General features: G+C 47.3%; 1 protein-coding gene across 1 annotated transcript in view; it reads right to left on the bottom strand.

Moving 5' to 3' along the window:
* Nucleotides 1-23,547, bottom strand: part of RBM5 (RNA binding motif protein 5) — a 277,566-nt gene that overhangs the window by 144,964 nt on the left and 109,055 nt on the right. Inside the window, exon 11 of the mRNA XM_078661241.1 lies at nucleotides 6,943-7,040. Coding sequence (XP_078517367.1) covers nucleotides 6,943-7,040 — 98 coding nt within the window. The remainder of the gene's footprint in view (nucleotides 1-6,942; nucleotides 7,041-23,547) is intronic.

Below are 23,547 nucleotides of genomic sequence, written 5' to 3' on the forward strand. Positions count from 1 at the left end.
TTGTTCCACCCTTAATGAAGGCTACCCGATGGACAGAATTAAAAGTCTGCCACCTTTGCGATGGTAGATGTAGGAAGCTGGCGCTGTATATACTATGCAAACACAAGGAGATGAACGGAGCAAAAACTTTTCAGTCACTCACCCCAGTCACAGATCTGGGTTAAATCCATCATTGAGTAAAGTATCCAACAAAGGGTTTGAGGCGCACTCAATTTCAACTCTTCTTAGTAACTTCACCAAGTTTAAACACAAGGGTGCTACACTATGATTATGTGTTGGCTACACATACACGTAGTAATCTACCATGAACAGGAATAACCTGCTCTAGTGTGCACTGTTCCTCTAGAACTAAACGTTCACCAGTTTTTAATTATATTCATACAACATCATCTAAATCAACTGATTTATTTCATTTCAAATATTTTTACCATATCATAAATGTTTTTCATAACACAATAACAAGATCATACATCATTTATATGTTATTTCATCACATATACCAATCACCGTCTGGAAACTTTTAGTTCAAATGATTTCAGATGTAATATTGATGAACTTTGATTTAGTGGTGGCCCCCACAGATATATAACAATTGAGTGCTCACAGTTAAGATTGTATATATGTCAAGTAATGGAAAATTTTCGTTTACAGAAATATTTCCCCTGAAGAAGGAACTCCCGTTCCGAAATGCATTGGGCCAGAAACTACATGGGGTTCAACATCAATTTCGGATTCAATGTATAAAAAGCATGAAGCACAAAAGTAAAAAAGTGATAACATTCAATTATTGAATCTCATAAACATGAGGTGATTGGTATATGTGATGAAACATATAAATGATGTATGATCTTGTTATTGTGTTATGAAAAACATTTATGATATGGTAAAAATATTTGATTTAGATGATGTTGTATGAATATAATTAAAAACTGGTGAACGTTTAGTTCTAGAGGAACAGTGCACACTAGAGCAGGTTATTCCTGTTCATGGTAGATTAAATCCATCATTGTCATTTAGCTCACGTGACCACTCCTGTTCAGACTCCGCTATATGCAAATCAGTCTTGACCATGTGCCTCATGTGAACAGTCCAGCCCTTACTGCCAACCCATGATGCTTGCTTCCAGTCCAGGGAAGACCTGGCTTGGCCGTGGAGGCTGGATTGTTCCAATGAGGAATAAGGTCAAGATGGATCTGCATAGAAGTGGGACTGGCAAAGTGAGTTAAACAACGATGATGGATTCAACCCAGATCTGTGACAGGGGGTGAATGTCTGAAACGTTCCAGCACTCAGTTTACCATCTCCTTGTGTTTGCTCTGCATATACTATACCAAGATTAGGTATAGTGTACACAGAGTCCAGGGAGTCCCCAAAGGCATAGCAGAGGCTTAATTAGGTAATTACTAACAGCTCATTTTTTGGTAGTGTGGGCAAGCAGTAAGGCTCATCCAGAGGGTGTGTTTAGCATTTATTGTATTCACTCAATCAAGGACTGATACACACTCAGAATCCAGACAAATTAGATAAGTATAAAAAAATATATACATATGCTTTACTTTAACACCAAGCAGGACTTGGCACAGGCGAGTAAAGAATAATGTTACTTACCCAGTAAGTATCTGTTCTCGGCATGTAGGGCTGTAGATTCATATGCTTTGCATACCCCTGCCATCTAGTGTTGGGTCCGGATGTTTGAAGTTGTTTTTCTTCAAAGTCTGTCCTAGTCGCGAGGTAAGGAGACTTCTCCTTTCAGTGAAAGTGCGCATGGTCATCGGCACCACTGTTAGATTGTTTTCCCGCAAGAGGGAGGGAATGGAGTAAGTAGTATAGAGATGTCCAAGCGTATGAATGTATAATTAAGAACTGCAACAACTTCAGTTTTTTTCTTCAAGGGGATTTCGTAAGAAATGTCCTTCTTGAAGTTTACGTTTGAGGTGGTTTTATGCAAGTATGACCAGTATCAAGGTTAATATGCAGTCTTTTTTGCTTTGGATCGAGTGTTTTTGGAATTATGTCCACCTTCGGATCCAATGGGGGATCTTTCCGAAGGTTGATTGGCTTTCGCCGCAGGGGATTTTGGCTCTGAGCCGGGTTTAATGCTTGGAACAGGAGGGTTTCGGTTCTGAGAAGGGTTTTTGTTGACTCAGTACAGAGCCGGAAGGCTTGATTAGTGATTTCAGTGCCGGGTCAAAGGGCAGGGCATCTGAAACATAGTCTCGGTGCAGACCTTGGCCAGAAGGCAGAGGTGGTGCCGAAGCCTTTTCAAGCTACTTTGTGGGGGCAAGAGGTCTTTGGTATAGGTCACCATGACCCTGTGGCCGTTCAGGTCGATCCCAAGTTCTGAGCCTGAATCTTGTTTGGAGAAGGCTTCCTCTGCCGCCGATGCATAGATATCTTCTTAGTCGGAGTCTTCACCGAAGATGTCCGGCGTGTCCTCGATGCTTTGACGCTGCATCTCCTGTCTAGCCCGGCGGTCGCGAAGTCTTTTTAGATCGAAATGACCTGCTTGTGTGACAAGCACAAATTGCACACTTCGAGAGAGTAGGTGCACGGATACTTTGCATAGCATAGAGGACAGAATTTAAATGGAGTAAGATACATCAACAGAGAGCTAATCGAGCGCAGTTAGGCCTCGAAGGCTGCCCACGAAGCTTTCCAATAGAAGATAGATTCCGAAGTCGAAATGATACGCAGAGAAGTGGAAACGCGTATGGAAAAATTACTGTTGAGGTAGAGTGGATTGGCATCAATGGGAACCCCAAAAACTGTTTTAACAGGAGTGCAACAATATACATCTGAACCCGATGGGGGGAAAAAACAATAACAATGAGTCGATGACCATGCGCACTATCACCGAAAGGAGGAGTCACCTTACCTCGTGACTAGGAAAGACTTCTTCGAAGAACAATAACTTGCAAACATCCAGACCCAACACTAGATGGCAGGAGTAGGCAGTGCATGTGTATCTATAGAACACATGCCTCGAACATATACTTTCAAATGCTAGGAACATTAGGTTGTACTGGAAATTTCTATTACAGGTTTGTATTAGTTTTGGAATACAGTTGGTATTATACAGAAAGTATCTTCAAATTACTTTTCAGTTACTATAGGATTATTTTAAGTACTGGAGTGTAATGCCTAGATACCACACCATAGGCTCTCTACATACAAGGCAAGTATAGCGTTTTTTATACTTTGCAATAGAATTCGGTTCTCTTTATACAACACAGTTCAACATTTTTAGGCCCAAAATCTCTTTACATGGGTTCCTATGGGGAAAGAGGGTTGGCGGTTTCGTAGGTAAGCACACACCTTACGAGGGCGAGTTTTGAGTGTTAGGACCAAGGTTTATATAGGCACTTAAGTTGCAGCACCAGGGCGGCCGGGTACAGAGTGCAGGGGCTCAATGTTAGCCAATGAGGCTCAGGGGGCCTTCGGTTAGGGACTGCTGACAGACAGGCCACTCTGTTGTGGAAGCAAAGCTCCTGGGGTTAAGGTCAGCACTGAGGGGCCTACGATCAGCACAGGGCACACCTTTCCTCCTAACTTGGTATTCCCGCTTTGTTTCTGCACCAAGAGAGTGAAGGACCTCTACTCAGCGGTCCAGAAACCGGTCTGGTAGTGTCTAATGGTGGGCAGCCATTCAGGAACCACAGCAGGGGTAGTCCTTTTTCATGGGGCATCTCTAAGATGCAATCAGTGCATTTTACATTAAATCCTACACCGGCATCTGTGTGGATTTAATGTATTGGGAAGTTGGCTATCTAACTTCCAAGATTTCAGTAAAGCCATTATGGCTTTACTGAAGCCATAATGGCTTCGTCCTTCCTTCACAACCGGTCTCAGAGGTTCAAGATCGACAATGTGCTATCTACACCTGTGCCTGCAGATCTAGGTGTTCCACAAGGATCCACCCTCTCCCCTACACTGTTCAACCTCGTTATGGAACCGCTCGCCACCTTGCTTCAAGCATCCAATGTTCAATTCCATATGTACGCCGATGACACACAACTCTATCTAAAGTTACAATCCCCGGAAGATATCAAACATCTGAATTCCACGCTTATTAACACCCAATCTTGGCTGGCCGATAATCACCTCAAACTAAATGCTCTGAAAACTGAGTTCCTACTCATCTCACCCCCGGCGAAAATCTCCACCACCCAAACCTGGCTCAACAACCTAACAGCACTCAATGTCCAACCTACCATCGTGGACTCGGCGAAATCCCTAGGCATCACACTCGACGCCAAGCTCAACATGCAGCAGCACGTCAGCAAAGCCACAAAAGCAGCTAATTTCCAAATTAACACGCTGAGGAAAATTAAACCCTTCCTCCCGGCCAAAGACTTCCAAACTGCTGTACAAGCTTTAGTCATTCCTCGAATAGACTACGGAATTGCGGCCCTCAGCGGTCTCCCGCTATCCACAACAGCACCCTTAAGAGCCTCCCTGAACGCTGCCGCGAGACTCATTACTGGCTCTAGAAAGCATTCGCACATATCCCCAGACTTAAAGTCTCTAAAATGGCTGCCTTTTGAAGCCAGAATACATCTAAAAATCGCAGTTATGACACGTGGCCGTGCACCACAAGGCACCCAACTACCTCGCTCAAAAGCGGTCTATATCAGGAGGTTCGAGATCCAATAGGAGTACAAAAAATCTACTCCTGAAACCTCGTAGATTCCGGAAAGCGAAAACCTACAAGCGCTCCTTCTCAGGAATGGCACCCAGGATCTGGAATGCGCTCCCTCCTGAAACCAGGCTGATCTCCACGGCACTCTTCAAGAAAGAGGTGAAAACCATCCTTCTGGCCAAGATCTCCTGATCGTTATAGATGCTGGTTCAGAGACTCTGCATTGCTTTGTATCACTGCTCACCCTATCCCTTGGCACTACACTCTACTTGTTGGGGGCACTACTACGCTACTCTCTTACTACCGACCAAGATATGATACACGTTGGTTTACTGATCCACCTGAACACCTCTGTAGTGGGATCAATGACTTGTGCTGTCCTATATTACTTCCTTACCTGATTGTATACGGATTGGTTTTATGTATGTTTTTTATTATCCATGTTATTACCATGTTATTGACTTTTATACTGTTCCCATTATCTCTGTTGACTCCTACTGCCCCTACCCTGTCTTTGTGAAGCGCTCTGATATCTGTAAGGATCCTGTTCGCGCTATATAAAACTTTGAATAAATAAATGGAGCTGTGGAGTTTGTAATGACCAACTCCCAGACCATATACTCTTTATGGATATACTGCACTTAAAAAGTCTGATAATGGACTTGACACTGTAAGGGTACAGTGCTAATTAATGTAACTGTACCCTCACCTGGGGGCTAGTGCACCTTTTAAGAGGGAAGACTTACTACCTAGGCACAAGAAAGTTGGTTGCAAGCATGGCACACAGGGATGTGTGGCAGGTCGGCTCTTCACTTTTCTTTGCACCAAAACACGCAGCCTGCAATGGGGTGAGAAGGTGCAAGACATCCAAGAGTGGCACAATAGGTGTTGCAGCCTTTAGAGGCCTTTCCTGGTCACAGTGTCCTTGATACCCATTGTACCTTTTACAAGGGGCTTACCTGTGGCGAGAGATGTGCCAATTGTGGGTTGAAAGGTACAGGTTTGAGAAAGAACAGGCTCTGGTAACCGGATTCGTAAGGACCCAGGGAACATCACGTTAAAGTGCATCAAGTGTCAGGCAAAATGTGTGTGTAGGGTACTGCAACAGAAACCCACTTTTCTACAGACATGCAAAAAACATTTGAGTGGAAAGTACAGTTTGGGGTCAGATAACAGAAGAGTAAGACGCATCAAAAGTGTGCCGAGTGAATAAGGCATGGTGTGCATGGATTATTTAGTTGCGTAGTACATCCAGAGTTTGGGTTACGTCTGCATCAGAAAAAACTAAACTGAGTTCCAGCACAACTCCACAAGGCGCCGCATGGCAGTTTCTCGCACGCCGCTCAATGTTAAGTTGGCGAGCAAGAATGTGTGCTTTATAGTGTTATTTTCAGGCTCTAGAACGCCACCTCAGCGAGATTGTAAATGCAGGCGGTCGCGACAGGTTACAACCGCCGTGTTGAGAAAGCAGCCGCTCAAGTTGAAAATCTACTCACGTGGCAGAAAGCAGCAGTGCCATTAGGCATGCCATGTGGTACTCTTTAAAGCATGGAACAAGCTCCCGGCTCAGAAAATCAGCACTATGTGCCACAAGCCACTGGCTTATGTAACTCCGCGGAGTTCTAGAAGTTCTGCCCACCCCTACTATAAAGGAGGATGCAAAAAAGCATTGCCCATCAGTGAAGATATTGATGGCAACATAGCAATCCCACTCAGAATCTAGGTATGCCTCTTCAGTGTTCTAAGGGCATAGGAGTGCTGACTGATGCTCTGACATGTCGTCTTAACGGTACAGACAGACCATGCCATTTAGGTAAGTTTGGAGCGGCACCCTTTTCCATCATCAGAGGAAGGTAGTAACACTACATAATCTTTAGAGGAAATGTAATTTAGATTACTGTATTACAATCTCTCCATGTAATGATACAAAAACCCTCATCCCTTGATTGGGAGTTGTCATTTGAAATCAACCCCTTCCCCAGAGTTCCGTAAGAAGTTATCCAATACTCACTATAATAAATGCTTGTCAAAATGAGAACTATTTTGCTTCAAGAGTAGCAACAAGAAAGTGTTTGCTTAGATTAATGGACAATCAAGAAATTATACCAAAGATGTGTAAATAAAAACAGTACTGAACAAAAAATATTTGTTTAATTCTGTCCAGAGAGGACGTGCTTCCACAATGCTGCAAGTGATAAGTAATCCTTGGAACGAAACTGTAAGAAAGTAGAAAAAAAGTAAGCCAAGGATTCATAAAGAAAATCCTGTGGGGAAAAGGTGGGTTACCAAATTCCCCGACTTACTTGCGTGCACTTTTTGCGAAGTCCACTCCAATCGTTTTGCCATCAATCTTCAAAGGTGGGTGCAAAGTCTGTAAAATCTGCAACAACTGGGAAGCCTCCTTCAAAGGAAAAATTGTGCGTTAACAAAGATATCAATGCGCACATACTGAAATGTCAATAAAAAGCCAGACTTAAAAATCAGTTACTATTGTAATTGCAGAATATACAGTCATTTTATACCCCTTACAGTGAGTCAGTCAAATTCACTTTATCCGGTTAATTAAAACCATAAAAGCATACTACAAATGTACAATTAAAATATCCAAGAAGTGTTATAATACCCCATACAAGATTGGGGTGTTTAAGTAATGTATTCAAGCCCTCCAAAGAAGTGGTCTGTGGGCCTTTGTACTCATACAAACAATTCTACCAATTACATGTGTTGGGGGGGGGGGGGAGAGGGGGGAGAAAGCGATACTCTGAATAAAGCTGCCCATTATGTGAACAACCTGATTAAAAACATCACAGAGAACAGTATAATTAAACCCTGTAGGAAACTGGGGTTTTATTGCAGTTGTTCCCCCCCCCCCCCCACACTTTTTGCCTGGCATTTGAGGCTACTTTGACTGATATGCACTGGGTTCCTGCTAACCATGTCCCCAGTGCTAGTGTTCCTTTTACGAAGACAATTGGTCTCTTGATCCCAGAGTGACCAGGCCTTCAGCACCTATGCAAACCCTAGTACATGGTACCTAGGGTATATGCCAGTGGTCCCCAATCTGTGCACCGCGGCGCCCAGGTGCGCCCCGAGAAGTAGCCAGCGGCGCCGCAACACAATGCGTCAATATCCCTTATGCTCTTAATTGCATTTTGTAAACTCGCTTTCGAAAATATGTTTTGCTAAAGTTGGATTAAATTCCCTTTAGTACCACTAGATGGCAGTGAAACATGCAGAATAGCACATGAATCGATCCTGTTTGTCAGATATTGCCATAGTTGATACAAACTATGAGCAATGAGAAAATCTAAGCACGCACAAAGGGAAGGCTATTTAAATCATAGAACAAGTAACTGACCCATTAACTGAGTTTATTGAAGTTACGAGTGTATGCAATTGATGAGAAAAGATCTGTTATTCTTAGTCATCTCCTTTTCATGAATGAGTCATGAGAATAATTAGCTATAAGAAAGCTATGTGCGCATTTGGGAACTCCATTGCTTTGAGCATTAATTTACAAAATTGGATTTCATCCTGGTTTGTGGTTAAAAAAGTGATTCAAGTGTAACAATATCCTCAGCAGGAATTCACTTGATGCTTGGCCTCCCATTGCTTCCTGACAACCTTCAAAAATTGCAGCATCTAGAAATGATTTGCCTTTTGCTTTGTCAGAGTTCCTGACATTTCTGCACTTTAGTGACACAGATTTCGAATTATTCTTACATATAGTAACCCACACTTTTTAAAGAAAGTGTGACCTGCAGCGAGCAGCCCAGGTCATATTTAGTGGGGCTTCCTACTACTCCCACTTTAGCTTCTGTATGAAGATCCCTCAGTTACACAGGTTCCAATTACCTGGCTCATACATAGAATTAAATAGACATGGAAAGAGGCACTCCAGAGGAGATTCATGGAGGGTGTTGCAGTGGTACCTGCCTTTCAAGCTGTATTTAAGGTGACGCAAAATTAGGGTGCAGAACTGCAGATCCTGTGGAGTCTCTAGTTTTAGCTTGCAAGCTGTCTTGCTTGCGTTCTGACATAAGTCCTGAACAGCCTCTGCCTTCTATTACATGAAGGACAACTCTGCATAAGCAGATATGCCTCTGTGCTGGCAAGTTCCATTACTGACAGTACAAGTGAACAGGGAAGCCATCTTAAGGCATATATTGAGCACTGCTTAAAACGAGTTACCAGCTACAGAATGGCTTCAGTGAAACATATGGTGTGTGGTACAAAACCCCTCGACGGATTCCAGTGATATTTATTAATAAAGGCACCCAGAGGGTACCTTAGGAGGTACCCCCTGAACCCTCCTAGCTTTTTAGTGTACTGGCTTACTGGTCCAGTCCAGCTTGCCACCATAGACTAGTTTGACCACTTAGGAAGAGAGAGCTCCACTGTCAGGGGAAGAAACAATGCCTGCTCTGACGAGGTTATCACATCCTCTCCCAGGAAGGATGGTAAATAAACAAAATCAAGGTGGGAGGCTTCAAAGGCCTCTGCTGCCTTGAGACACAAGGCTTCCCCAGACAGGGGAAATTCCACCCGTTGCCTAGGCCAACTGGCACCAGGACAGACCGGAGAATTAGCTATGCCGAAGGCGCATCAAACTGCCAGGCTGGACACACCTCTAGGGTGACCAAGCCTGAAGTGAACACAACTTTAGAGATTTCACCATCTTGTGTGTGTTGAACTAGGAACTCTGGGACAGGGTGATGACCACTCCCCAAAGGAAGTAGTCATCTAGGGGGCGTGGTGACCCCAGCATTAAGTAGCCCATTAACTACTTAATACCCCTAAATTGGGAATTTTTTTTCAGTTACTTTAAGATTATCTTGAGTACTGAGGTAGTATGCCTAGATATCAATTATAAGGATCTCGTAAGGAAAGACAGACTTTTCTTGGCTTGAGTTAAAGTTACTATTTTCCCCACACAAAACATTCTTGGGAGATGCCTGGGCACCGTTGGATGGGCCACCCAAGGCCGTGGAGTGCAGAGGTGTCTTCTGGCGTCGGGTTTTCTTACCAGTTCCAGTCGTGGTCTAGGCAGAGGGGGTCCAATCAGGGAGGGGGTTTCACGTTGAGGCTGCAGGCATCATCTTGAGGCAGGTCAGAATTGCTGGGGAGACCTCCTTGTGGTGTTGGGCCATGAGCGTTCGGTGTAGACTGGTGCAGAGTAGACAAAATCAGACACCCGTCTTGGAGTCTTTGTTGAGCAAATCTGGTGCTCATGGGAGACAGTCTGTAAGTTCAGTGCCGGGCAGGCACTACGGGCTCTGCTTGACACACCGGGTGCTTCGATGTAGGCAGGGCGAGACAGCAGTAGATTTACTCTTCTTCCTGGATCAGCACTGTTCTTTGGCCCTTCTTTCTAACTCGAATCTGAGGAGGCTAGGTTCAGGGTGGCCCCTAATTACTTGATCAAGGGGTGTGCAGGCCAGGACCAATGGGTTCCTTCCTTGGGGTGGGCACACCCCCTATTATGCCACCCTCCAGTTGGAGGGGGCATGAGCCTCTTACTGATTGGGTCCCCACTTATTCAAGATTGTGGGGACAGATGCATGCTTCACCTTGCATCTCCCACCTGAGGAGTGGAGTTGGCAAGGTGGGCACACCTCTCCTCCTAGCTTGGATTGCCTTCAGATTTTCCCACCTAAAGTAGGGGGCAGAACCGGTGGGAGCCAGTTGCTGGGAGCAGCAACAGACAGGGACAGCTCACAAAGGAGATAGGCCTTTGAAGCTTCCCCTTCGTGGACCCAGCCCATCCTGTGGCAGGAGACATGACACCTCTGCCCAGGATAGGCTTTGATTCTGGACCTAGAGAGCAGAGGCTTTCTACCCAGGGGTCCAGAAACCTGTCCGGGGTTGGCAAATGGCAGGCAGCCATTCAGCACCACACCAGGGCTGGTCGTTTTTCAGGGGGCATCTCTAAGATGCCCTCCGAGTGCAATTTACATTAAATCACACACTGGAATCTGTGTGGGTTTTATGTGCTGAGAAGTTTGATACCAAACTTCCCAGGATTTAGTAAAGCCATTAGGGAGCTGTGACGTTCATAAAGACCAACTTCCATACTATATACCCTTTATAGCATTACTACACTTACAGTCGCTAAGAATAGACTTAGACACTCTAGGGGTACAGGACTCATGCCACCGCAACCTCACCGGAGGGCTAGTGCACCCTGCTAGTTGGGGGGGCTTACTAAGGCCTCAGGCAGTGGGTTGTAGGCATGGCACACAGGGATGTGTGCCATGTCAACTTCACTTTTCTCTGCCCAAAAACAGCCTGCAATGGCAGTGTGTGGGCGTTAAGGTGAAGGGCCTCGAATGGGGGCACAATAGGTGCTGCATCCCTTAGAAGCCTTCCCATGTCACAGTGCCCACAAGACGCTTGCAGGTGGCCAGAGATGTGCCAATCTGATTACAAAAGTACAGTTTTGGAAAAAACAGGCCCTGAGAGCCCAATTGGCAGAGACCAAGTGCACATCAAGTCCGGTAGCATGAGATACCAGCAAAATGTGGGGGGTAAGACCCAGTACACCGACTTACCGTCTACAGAGTATACCGACACAGCAGCTGCCCAAGAGGTAGCCATGCTCCTACAGGTTAGATCAGTCCTCCCTCCAAGTGTGGGGATGCCAGGACTGACCGGAGCAGCACAACACAAATACATGGGGTACTGGACCCCTTGCAGCAGCCAAGATTTGATGTGTTAGTCTGGACAACAACGCAGTGAAAAACCGGCCTGCCCATTGAAGGGCATCTGGGACTGCACAACCCATATTGTGTAGCAAAATGGCTCTGTATCTACTATAACAAGGTAAGTTATAGTGTGCAGAGTCCACTGGATCCCCAAAGGTAGGCAGAGGTAAAAGTAGGTAATACCATACTCTCTATTTGTGGTAGTGTGGGCGAGCAGGGAGGCTTCATCAGAGGATAGTGTTAAGCATCTGTCGTACACAGGCAGCAAATGATGTTACACACAGACTGAACTCAGACTAATTTGTTTGTATAACATTTTTAGGTACATTTATTTCTAGAACCAAGCCAGGCCTGGTGCAGGTGCGTGAAATAATACTTTGCAACACATGAAATTACAGTTGAATGCAGGTTCAAATGCAGTTGGTTGATTTACAGTCAAGTCAATCAGAATTAATTTTCAGTTACTTTGATTACAATACTCATTTCTTCTTGGATTACTTTAAGTTACTTTTGCTAATCAGTGTGAAATACCTAAATATCACACTGAAACGAAGTAATTCACTTTTGGTATGTTTGTAGTTTAAGTATTCATACAAACCAACCCCATACTTGAAATAATTTTTTCAAAGAAGAGCAGTCCTTTGGGAGGAAATTAAGTTAATAGTTTACAGGTAAGTACTTGTTTGTGGGAGTTGGTATTCTGGGGTTTGAACCAGGGTTCCACTCAGGGTCAAAATGCATTCTCAAAGCACCCGCAGTGGCACTAGGGTGGCCGGGTGCTGAGGCCCAATGTTATCCAAGGGGGAATAGGGTGCCTCCGGTTGGTGGCTACTCACGAGCAGGCCACAAGGTTGTGTGTGGAAGCAAAGCTCCTGGGGTTAGGCTCAGGGCAAAAGGGGATCTGAGTTAGCACACAAGGTGCACCCACAGCAGCAGGTGGGTTCAGGATTACTATTTTGGCGTTGGGTGCCCTGTTTTCAATGGGAGTGGTTTGTTTTGAATTTTGGCTGCAGGCTCTGTCCAGAAAGACAGAGAGGAACCAGCAGCTGGGCAGGTAAGTTGAAGGGCTCGGGATGTAGGGGCACCTTGGGTGCGATTCGAGGCCGCAAGGAGGATGGATGCAGGGGTGTTTCTTGAGGTCTGATTTCCCCTTACAGGGCCACTTGCGGTTGGGAGGGGTCGGTCTCCGTGCAGAGTCAGCAGGAGACATCAGGGAGTCCTGGAGGGGTCAACCTACGGTGGACTGACTCTGGAGCGCTAGGGGACCTCGCTGGGACTGGTGGGCCACCCAGATTCAGGCAGTAGGAGTCTGGTGCAGTGGTGGTGGTGGTTCCAGGCGTCTGGTTTCTTTGTCCTCAGCAGGCTCAGAGTTGGTCTTGGGAGTTTCTTTTAAACAGAGCTGTTCACAGGAGATCCGGCCTTTGTTGAAGGCAGTCCGTCCTCCCAGGGGTTCTGGAGGCCACTGGGCTGCAGGACTAGGCGACTTTTGGTGCAAGATGGATTAGTTACTTACCTGTAATCCTAGTTCTCTTCCAGGGGTATCCTCATCAAAGTCATAAGCATTAGAATATTCCCGCCCATGTGCGGGACCCCGGAAACACTATATTATATGTGCCCCACATATATATATATACATATATATACACATATATACATATATACATATATACATATATACACACACACACACACACACACATATATATATACATATATATACATATATATACACATATATACACATATATATATATATATATATATAAATACATATATATATTATGTAGGAAGGTAGATCCCTGACTATGGTTGCCCCCAACTTTTTTGCCTGGTGTTTTGCTGGTTTTCTGACTTAGTTGACCTGGGACCCTGCTGTTCAGGGCCCCAGGCCTACTGCTCTCTCTGTAACATGGATTCCATGTACCTTAGGTACATATCTAAATTAGATACTGAGTCACCTTATCAGTCCCTGTACAGTGTACCTTAGGTACCCAGGGCATAGGTATACCCAGGGCCTACCAGGGGCTGCAGCATGTATTATGCCACCCCTGGCTGGCCATCCAAATCTGACACAACTGGCTGCTTGACAGCTGGGGCAAGGTGGTGTAATCACCCTTTGCTTTAGATATAGTATACCTATATCTAACCCTAAAATGGACACACAGATCTCCTATCAGTCACTCCTATGGCAGGCCTTAACAATCCTGAAGGCAGAGTGCTTGGAATCGTGTGAGATGGTGCTCTGGCATGAGCTGAGCCTGTCTGCGGCTTTCGGGATCTATCCCTTAGCCGTTTCCATGATATCGCATACCATATACTCTTAAGTGCATTATAATCCTCGCGGTTAAATGCCAACTCTGGTATCGCTTTATCAAAACATGTCGAGTAAGGTGGCATACGAATTGGAATACTAACCCCTCGCCAATTCTGGCGACGGGGTTAGCATTCCACCCTTCTAGAGGGACACGACATGTATGTAACCCCTAACCCCGGTTAAAGTCAGACATAGCCTCAGCTCCACAAAATGGATGCTGCCACCGAGACACAAGTCTGCCCTCCTGCTGCTGGGAGTCCTCCCAGAGCAGGAGGCAAGGACAAAGGGTTTCCTGCCAGGGGCGGTGCCAGCACCGTCCCAGACAGGGTTTTGTGTATTCCAGGTAGGCAGGGCTACAGAGGAAGGTGACTGCAAGTGGCACCCCGGTGCTCACTGTGCATAGGCTGGCTGGAACCAGTTCCAGGGTCACTCCAGACCCTGTGCTGGGGAAAAGCCCGCCAAGGAAGTGGGTGTAACCACCCCCCTCCTAGTCCCACCCATAGGGCAGGACTTAGTCGCGTGCCAGCCCCTTTTTACAGGATAAAGGTAGGAACTGGCCCCCTTCCAAATCAGATCATCTTTGAATCCTGAAACTACTTTCCACGAAAGGAACTCAAGACTTCTTCCTAAGATTTCTCCCTTGTGACTAAGGAGTAGTCACCCTGCATCCGCAGGCACCATCTAAGAACACTGCGGTCTGCTGCAAGTCCTTCCTCCGGAATCCGACTGCCCAGCTCGACGAGAACCGGCTTCCCTGGCACCTCTGACCTCTACCCACCTCTACAGCCCAGCTGAGAACCGTGGGTGCGACGAGACCTAAAGGGACCGGCCATCTGCAAGACTGCACGACTTCTTTCCAGTAAGCCCGCCGAGTGAATTCCTGGTGAGTGCTTTGGGGTCCGAGAAGCCCCGACCCTGAGCAGCTCCAGCACCGAAGTGCAGCCCCCCAGCATCTCCACGATCTGCGTGGGGCCCTTCTGCTTTTGGCTGCTCACCGCGTTGTTTGGCTACTAGCCCGCTGGCTTGTGGCCTTCCTGACGACGCCCGACGACATTTCTGCTGCTGGTCTGGTTGCTCCAGACTGGCCCTTGCTTCCCTCCATCGGAGAAGTACCCTGGACCCTCCTGGTCCACCCAAGACGCCATTTTAGGTCCACCGCGTGGGCCTTGCATTTGCCAAGACTTGTTGCCCAATCCTGGGTCCAGCGACGTCGACAGCAAGAACCTTCGTGGGACAGCTCGCACCTCCATCCTGGTCGCCGACAACGCCTCCTGGTCCGAGAGACTGCAGAGCCCAGCAGCGCCCACTCACCTGACTGCGGTGACTTCGCCCGGTGCCATCCTGGTGCCCACTTAATCACTGGCTAGTGATTCAAGAACTTGGTCCCCTCTGCTTTCAGGTTTTCTTCTTCCTTGATCCAGGCTTGGATCCATCGAACTTTTCTTCACTGGTCGCCTGCCAGCAACTTCTTCCTTCCAGGCTCCTGGTCCGGCAACGAGATCCCCGACGTCTTTTCAGACCTATGCAGCTGCAGCCCCTGGGCTAGGTAACTTCGGCACTTCGGTGTCCCAGCATAGCCTCACTATCCTAGGGTCAGGATCCACTGTCGTTTTCTTCCTACCAGGTCGGGTTCGCCCGTGAACACTAACTTTGTGAATTCTAGCTTCCATAGACTTTGTCCCGCATCCCGCGTGAGAGTGCACACTCTGCACCCGAGTGCCCTGGGCCTCCTAGTAGTAATCTAACGATTCCCTAGTCAAGTCCTAGCGATTCCAAAGCCTATTAGAACTGTTACTTACCTGCTAGTAATTCGCATTCCACTTTTAGAATATATGGTTTTTCGTGCCCCTCGGGCATTTGTGTATAACGTGCTAACTTAAGTATTTTCGTAAGAGTTTTGTTGTGTGCCTAGCACCCTGTCCTCATAAAGAGTACAGGGTTGTTGTGATTCTAATAAATACACTGTTTATTTTCATAACACTTGTGTGGTGTCCTTTCACTGGGTGTTCAAGGGGTAATGTGATGGTAAAACAGCTGGCTTAACACGCCCTCTAGAGTCTTAGCCTTAGACTGCTCGTATCCATGCTACTAGGATAGCTGGTCTATAAGGTTGACTTACAACCAATCATCAATAAGGGTTGTTTGGACCGATATATAGTTATCACTAGAATAGTGAACACTGCACATCAGGCCAACTTCTCACATATAACATGCAATAGCAGCCAATAAAAACAGAGCTGAAATATGCTGTGTAGAATTTCCACCATACATGTATAATAATAAGCATTAGAAACATGAGAAACAACAAAAAAGTTTGTTTAGAAATTGTTTTAATGCTCAGAAAGCAGTAGAAATTCTTATAACTCACTGGAAGCATAGAAAGCTCCCAGACTGCATTGCAAACACACAGTCTAAAGACTGAAAAGCTAACCTGTAGCTGCATAGCAATAAACTGACACCATGCCTTTAAGGCACTCAAGACCCCCAGTATCCCATCATGCCTCAGGGGTGACAGTTAGGTCAGTTGTTCTTTTCGGAGACTGAAAATAAACCCAATAACAAATAGGTTAACAATATCTCCTTATTAAAGAATGTCCTTGGCCCGGGGAGGCGGGAGGGTTGCTTATGACTTTGATGAGGATACCCCTGGAAGAGAACTAGGATTACAGGTAAGTAACTAATCCTTCTCTTCCAGGGGATCCTCATCAATAGTCATAAGCATTAGAATAGAATAGCGAGCCTCACCTCATCTCCCTGCGGGCAAAGGAGTAACAATACAGTAATAAACCATATTAAGCCTAGAAAATACTAAGCTCGTATAGGCCGTAGGCTACCCAAATAGATTCCTCAAAGAGGCTTGCCCTACTTGAGTATCGGCCCTGGAATCAGACTCGAGACAGTAATGTCTCGTAAAGGTATGAACTGATTTCCAAGTCGCAGCCTTGCATATCTCCGACATTGGAATGTCGTGCAAGAAGGCTACTGTAGCGGCCTTCCCTCTAGTGGAATGCGCTTTGGGTGACTGCAACAAAGGCTTGCCTGCCAGCTGATAAGCCAATTTAATGCAAGAGACAATCCATCTCGCGATGGACCTCTTGGCCGCTGGAAAACCTGTTCGCATTGAACCATAGTTCACAAACAGTTGATCCGTTTTCCTAATCCCTTTGGTCATTTCCAAATAGAACTTGAGCACTCTCTTAAGATCTAAGGAGTGAAGTGACCGCTCGGCTGGGGTCTTAGGATTTGGAAAAAATGACGGGAGGGAAATGGACTGATTTATATGAAAATCAGAGATGACTTTAGGTAAGAAAGCTGGATGAGCCCTTAAGACTACCCTATTGTGATGAAAGATAGTGTATGGTTCTTTCGCACAGAGAGCTTGAATCTCGCTAACTCTGCGAGCAGAGGTAATCGCCACCAAAAAGGCCGCCTTCCAAGAGAGATGTTGCTAAGAGGCCTTGTGGATGGGCTCAAAAGGTGGTGACATTAACCTGGATAGCACCAGGTTTAATTCCCATGGAGGAGAAGGATTTCGCACAGGGGGATACACTTTCTTCAACCCCTGGAGGAAGTCCTTAACCACTGGAACCTGAAAGAAAGACACCTGATCTGGTGATTTTCTGTATGCTACTATGGCTGACAAATGCACCCTAATAGAAGCGTATTTTAAACCAGCCGTAGCTAGGGAAAGGAGGTATGGCAAGATGTCGTCCTCCTGTCCTTTAGTCGGATCAAGGTGATGATCCCGACACCATAGGAAAAACCGCTTCCACTTAAACGCATAGGACGCTCTCGTGGAAGGTCTCTCAGCCTCCTTTAAAATGTTCATGCACTCAGGAGGCAAGTTCAAATGTCCATATTGCAGGACCTCAGGAGCCATGCTGTTAGGTTCAATGATGGGAGGTAGGGATGCATTATCCTCCCGTTCATCTTGCTCAACAGGTTCGGCCTGCAAGGAAGTCGTCTGTGTGGACACACAGACAGATGTAGAAGATCCGGGTACCACCACTGCCGAGGCCAATCCGGAGCTATCAGGATCATTTCCATGTTCGACCTGCAGAGCTTGGAAACTACTCTCGGAATCAGAGCCAGGGGAGGAAACGCGTAAGCGAATGCCCCTGACCAATCCATCAGCAGAGCATTCCCCTGAGTCCCTGGTCGGTGGAACCTGGACGCGAAGGCGTGGCATTTGGAGTTTGTCGTCTGCAAACAAATCTATGGTTAGACGACCCCAGCAACGAAAAAGCTCTTCCACTACTTCGTCGTTTAGCACCCAGTCTGGCTGATCTTCGAAGTGCCTGCTGAGTGCGTCTGCTTTTACGTTCAACTCGCCTGGAAGGGGCACCGCCACTATCGTGAGGCCTCAAGAGAGGAGCCAATGCCAGATTGCCTGAGCCTCTCGAGACAGAGGGCGAGACCTTGTGCCTCCTTGTTTGTTCAGATAGAACATGGTGGTCGTGTTGTCCGTCTGAACTAGGACTGAGTTGGACTCTATCGCTGGTAAAAAAGCTTTGAGAGCCAGGAATACCGCTCTGAGTTCCAGCATATTGATGTGGTATGTCTGCTCCTGCGCAGACCCCAGGCCTTGAATCTGAAGCGGACCCATATGCGCTCCCCAACCCTGCAGAGAGGCATCCGTCACTATCGACTGGTTTGGAAGAGGCTGGTGAAACCGAACCCCCACCAGCAGATTCTTTCTCCGTGTCCACCATTTGATGGCGTCTTTTGTCGCTTGGGAGAGTTTGATGCGATCCTCCCAAAGATCTGTCGCCTGGTCCCATTGATCCTCCAGAGCCTGCTGTAGAGGACGCATTCTCAGCCTGGCGTTTGGGATGAGAAAGATGCAGGACGCCATGGAACCTAGCAGGGATGCTACTTGTCGGGCTGTTGGAAGCCGAGATTTCAGCAGGATTCCACATTTCTGGCTCATGGAAAAAAGTCTCTCCTCCGAAGGAAACGCTTTTCCCACGTTTGTGTCCAGAACGGAGCCTAGGTAGTGGATTGATTGAGTAGGCCGCTGGACTGACTTCTCCAGGTTCACATGAAGGCCGAGCCTGTGCAACTGGAGTAGACACAGATGTAGATCGTGTTTTACCTGCACTGGAGATGGACCTTTCAGGAGCCAGTCGTCCAGGTACGGGTAGATGAAGAGCCCCTTCTTGTGAAGAAAAGCCGCCACCACTGCCATGCATTTGGTGAAGACTCGTGGTGCGGACTTGAGACCGAAGGGTAGCACTGTGGACTGATAGGGTTTGTTCCCTACGACAAACCTTAAGTACTTGCGATGTTGTAGAGCAATAGGGATGTGAAAGTACGCATCTTGTAGGTCCACCGAACACATCCAATCTCTGACTTGAAGATGTGGGCATATTTGGTGAAGTGCCAACATGCGAAACTTTTCTCTGACGATGACCTTGTTTAGAAGTCGTAGATCGAGTATTGGTCTGAACTTGTCCTCCTGATCTTTTTTGGGGACAAGAAAGTACCTGGAGTAAACTCCCTTTCCTCTTTGAGCGAGAGGAACCTCCTCTATCACTCTTCTTTGTAGTAGGACTTTTACCTTTCTTCGGAGCAAGCTTAGTTGATGAGGGTAAGCGCTCTTTGGAGGAATGCTCTTTGGAGGGGCACGGAAACGTAGCCTGTATCCATTGCGCAGCATATTCAGCACCCACTGATCCTTGGTGATGCTGACCCACTCTGCCAGGTGTTGTGAAGCACTTCCTCCCACTGGAGTGCGCAACGGCGCCAGAAGCCACTGATCAGGCTTTTCCTCCTCTCGTGGTGTTAGAGGATTGCTGATGACCTCCTCTACCTCTGCCAGGTTTACCTCGAAACTGGGATTTCCCCTGGTTCTTATTTTGGGACCACTGAGGGGTTTGAACCCTCTGTTGAGCCCCTCTCCCCCTGTTGGGCTTGAAACGGCGCTTGAACTCTTTCTTCTTTTCCAAGCCCACCGCTTTCACGGTGTCCAGTTCCGTCTTCATTCGGGTCATTTCTTCGTCAGCATGCTCCCCGAAGAGAGCGGAACCCGAAAAGGGGAGATTAAGGATGCGATGTTGAGCATCCGGCTTCAGGCCTGTCAGGCGCAACCATGCCGATCTCCTGGCACAAACCCCATGAGAATAGGAGTGCGCCGCCAGGACAGCCCCATCCGCAGCCGTGCTTATCTGATTCGCCACCAGACATCCTTCAGTCACGGTCTCTTCAAAATCCTGCTGGTCTTCTTTTGGCAGCTTGGCTTTGAACCTTTCCATAGAGTCCCATAAGGCTCTGTCGTATCGACCCAGAAGTGCAGCCGCACTAGAAACCTTAAGAGTCGACGCAGCTGAGTTGCAAACTTTGCGACCCCAGGAGTCTTGAGTCTTGCTGTCCTTGTCTGGTGGGACTGAAGAAAAACCGGCAACTGCGTGTGTCTTCCTCGCCGCTGCCACAATAACCGAGTCTGCTGGAGGGTCAGATCGTACAAAAACCGGGTCAGAAGAGGCCGGTTTGTATTTCTTCTGGATGCGGGCTGGCACAGCTCTGATAGCCGCCGGAGTTAGGAATACCTCCTTGACAGGATCCATAATCCCCGGGACTAACGGTAGTAGAGGATGGGTGATCGCCTTTTTGTGTAAAGTCTCAAAAATGACTGTCGTTGTAACCTGAGGGACAGACATTTCAATGCTCAGCTTCTGAGCTCCTCTTTGCAAGACATCCAGAAACGTGCCAATGTCATCCACTGGGGAGGATCGGGACGTAGGACTGTCCGTCAAAGTAGGGGAGTAGTCCCTCTTGGAAGACCTGGTAGAAGAGGTAGATGAAGTAGACGGAGTTCGTCGACGTCTACGGTGAACACTGTGCCTCCTCTCTTTTGATCGTTTCGAACGCTCTTCTCGTCTAGGAGAGCGAGACCTGACCCGCTCCTGTGGTTCATTTCTGGGAGATCGGGGCCTGGGAGATCTGGTAGGTGGTCTCACAGGAGATTTGCGCCTGGGAGGGCTATGCTTGTCCATCTCCTCCACCAGATCCTGAAGAGGAGACCTGTGCTGCGAGCTGGCATAGTCTTACATACGCTTTGCAGCCCCAGAATCTCTCCAATGGTCCAAAGACCTGTACCATCTAGGTGACAGTCTGACTTTATCCGCCCAAGGGTCCGTCCGACGCTCAGGTGATTTGCGTACCGGACTTCTGGACTTAGAAGATGCCGTGGAGGAGCCAGAGGACCTTGAGGTGGAATGACGGGAAGCTGACTCCGTTACCATCACCACATCTGAACATCTCGACGTCGAGCGATCTTCCCTCGTGGTCGAGTGCTTTCGTGGAGTCGGCGGATCAAACAATCTTGTTTTTGAATGTCTATGCGAGGATGTGTGGTCTCTCGACGTCGAGCGGCGATGAGCAGCCGCCGGAGTTCCATGTCTCGACGTCGAACGGCGAGTACCGGCCGTCGACGGAGCCCTCTCCCTCGACGTCGAACGACAATGCCCAGTCGTCGACGGAAGTCTCGACGTCGAACGACTATGTCCTGTCGTCGACGAAGCACCCTGCCTCGACGTCGAGTGATGATGTCCAATCGGAGTTTTCTGCCTCGACGTCAAATGTCTGTGCGACGACGGTGGAGGGGTATTGGACACCCTCGACGCCGAGAGCTGACGAGACACCGACGGAGACTGCCCTCGACGCCGATCGACTCTTCCCTGTCGACGGCAGAGGGGTCTTGGTCCTCGACGCCGAACGTCGCTTCTTCGACGACGGCGGCGGCGTCACACTTCGACGCCGGTCGACGTCTGGATGACGACGGCGGAGGGGATTTCGACGATGGAACTGGATCCTTGGACGTCGATGTACCTGGTCTTCTCTTCGACGGCGAGCCCGCCGTCGACGGTAGTTTAGACGATGAATGATCCACCGGTGGTTCTTTTCTCAGCGCAGAGCCCGACGGTGAGGGGTGTGAAGACTTCTTTCTGGAAGATGAATGAGTCTTCTTGGAGCCCTTCCTCACCGGAGATCTTCCTCTTGATGACCTATGAGCTAGGCCATAAATGCGAATCCTCTCCCTGTCTTTTAAAGTTCTTCCTGACAGGTGTTCACAATGAGGACAGGTGCCTGGATCATGTTCCTCAGGCAGACACAGGATACAGACGTCGTGGTTGTCTGACTTGGCCTTCTTGTTGCCACAAGAAGGGCATTTGTCAAAGAGTGAAGGCATTTTCAGGAGAAAATGCTCACCAAAATGACTGAAAAAGACAGTATCTTACTTGACTAGATGTTAAATGTCGAGTAAGAACAAAAAATTGTCAAAAGTGAAGAGTTTTTCCTGTCAAAAAACAGGAAAATTAGTGGAGCTGTGTAACCAGGGTCCTTCTCTGAAGGAGCCGGAAAGAATAACTGACCTAACTGTCACCCCTGAGGCATGATGGGATACTGGGGGTCATGAGTGCCTTAAAGGCACGGTGTCAGTTTATTGCTATGCAGCTACAGGTTAGCTTTTCAGTCTTTTTAGACTGTGTGTTTGCAATGCAGCCTGGGAGCTTTCTATGCTTCCAGTGAGTTATAAGAATTTCTACTGCTTTCTGAGCATTAAAACAATTTCTAAACAAACTTTTTTGTTGTTTCTCATGTTTCTAATGCTTATTATTATAAATGTATGGTGGAAATTCTACACAGCATATTTCAGCTCTGTTTTTATTGGCTGCTATTGCATGTTTTATATATATATATATATATATATATATATATATATATATATATATATATATATATATATATATATATATATATATATATATATATATATATATATATATATATATATATATATATAAAAATGTGGGGCACATATAATATAGTGTTTCCGGGGTCCCGCACATGGGCGGGAATATTCTAATGCTTATGACTATTGATGAGGATCCCCTGGAAGAGAACTCTGGAAAATGCAGGCAGGCTGGTAGGGCTTGGGCCAAGTCAGTTCTTCTCAGCAGTCTCCTCTGCTGGGCATCTTCTTTTGTAGGTTGTCGGAATCAGTCATCTTGGTTCGCAGCTGCCCCCTAAATACTGTATTTAGGGGGCATTTTAGGGGTCTTGAGATCAGTAGCCAATGATCTACTGACCTTAGGGTGACTACACTCCTGGTGTGCTCACCCCACGTGGGGGAGTGGGCACAGTTGGGCTTCACCTCTCCTCCCCGAACTGATGGGTGGGGTTGGCAGAGGTGGGCACAACTAGGCTGAGCTAATTTTTCCCGCCTGTCTTCCCACCGAAAAGGAAGGGAGAGGGAAAGGGGACCTGCTCCAGATAGGAGAGGCTGGGGGGTAGGTGTCACCACCGCCACCCAGGAAAGACTTTCTGGACCCTGGAGCGAAGGTTCTCACCTCAGGGGTCCAGAAACCGGTCTCGTAGTTAGTTAACTACCTCAGTGCTTCAGTTCTGAACCGGTGACCCACGTGGGTCAAAGCCGAGTGGAGCACAGCTCATCAGGCTCTGCTATCTGCAGCCTTATAATGTAAAATAAACAGCCTTCCCTTAACTTTGAAAGGAAAATGCAACACAAATGTATTGCAGTTCTTAGTTAAAAATAAAAGCAAGGCTGGGCGCTAGTGGTAGCTCACATTCGACTGGCTGGAGACACATGCAGTACGATTCCTTCGGCCCCATCAGTCCTGACCTTGTGAACTCTGGGCAGGACTGTTCTCGGCAGAAACCGCTCTCCCCAGAAATGGGGAGAGGATGTAGCCTTATGGCTAGAGCGTTCGACCTCGAAGCTGGGGAACAGGGTTCGAGTCTCGGCAGCGACGATCAACATCCTGCAATTCTGGGCAAATCACTTCATCTCCCAGTGCCGAACAAAAATGAATGTGTCTATCTGTAACGAAACTTGTGCTCATGTAAAGCGCTCTGATACAAGATAT

Source organism: Lissotriton helveticus, chromosome 9 (genome assembly GCF_964261635.1).
Source record: "Lissotriton helveticus chromosome 9, aLisHel1.1, whole genome shotgun sequence".
NCBI classification, from domain to species: Eukaryota; Metazoa; Chordata; class Amphibia; order Caudata; family Salamandridae; genus Lissotriton; species Lissotriton helveticus.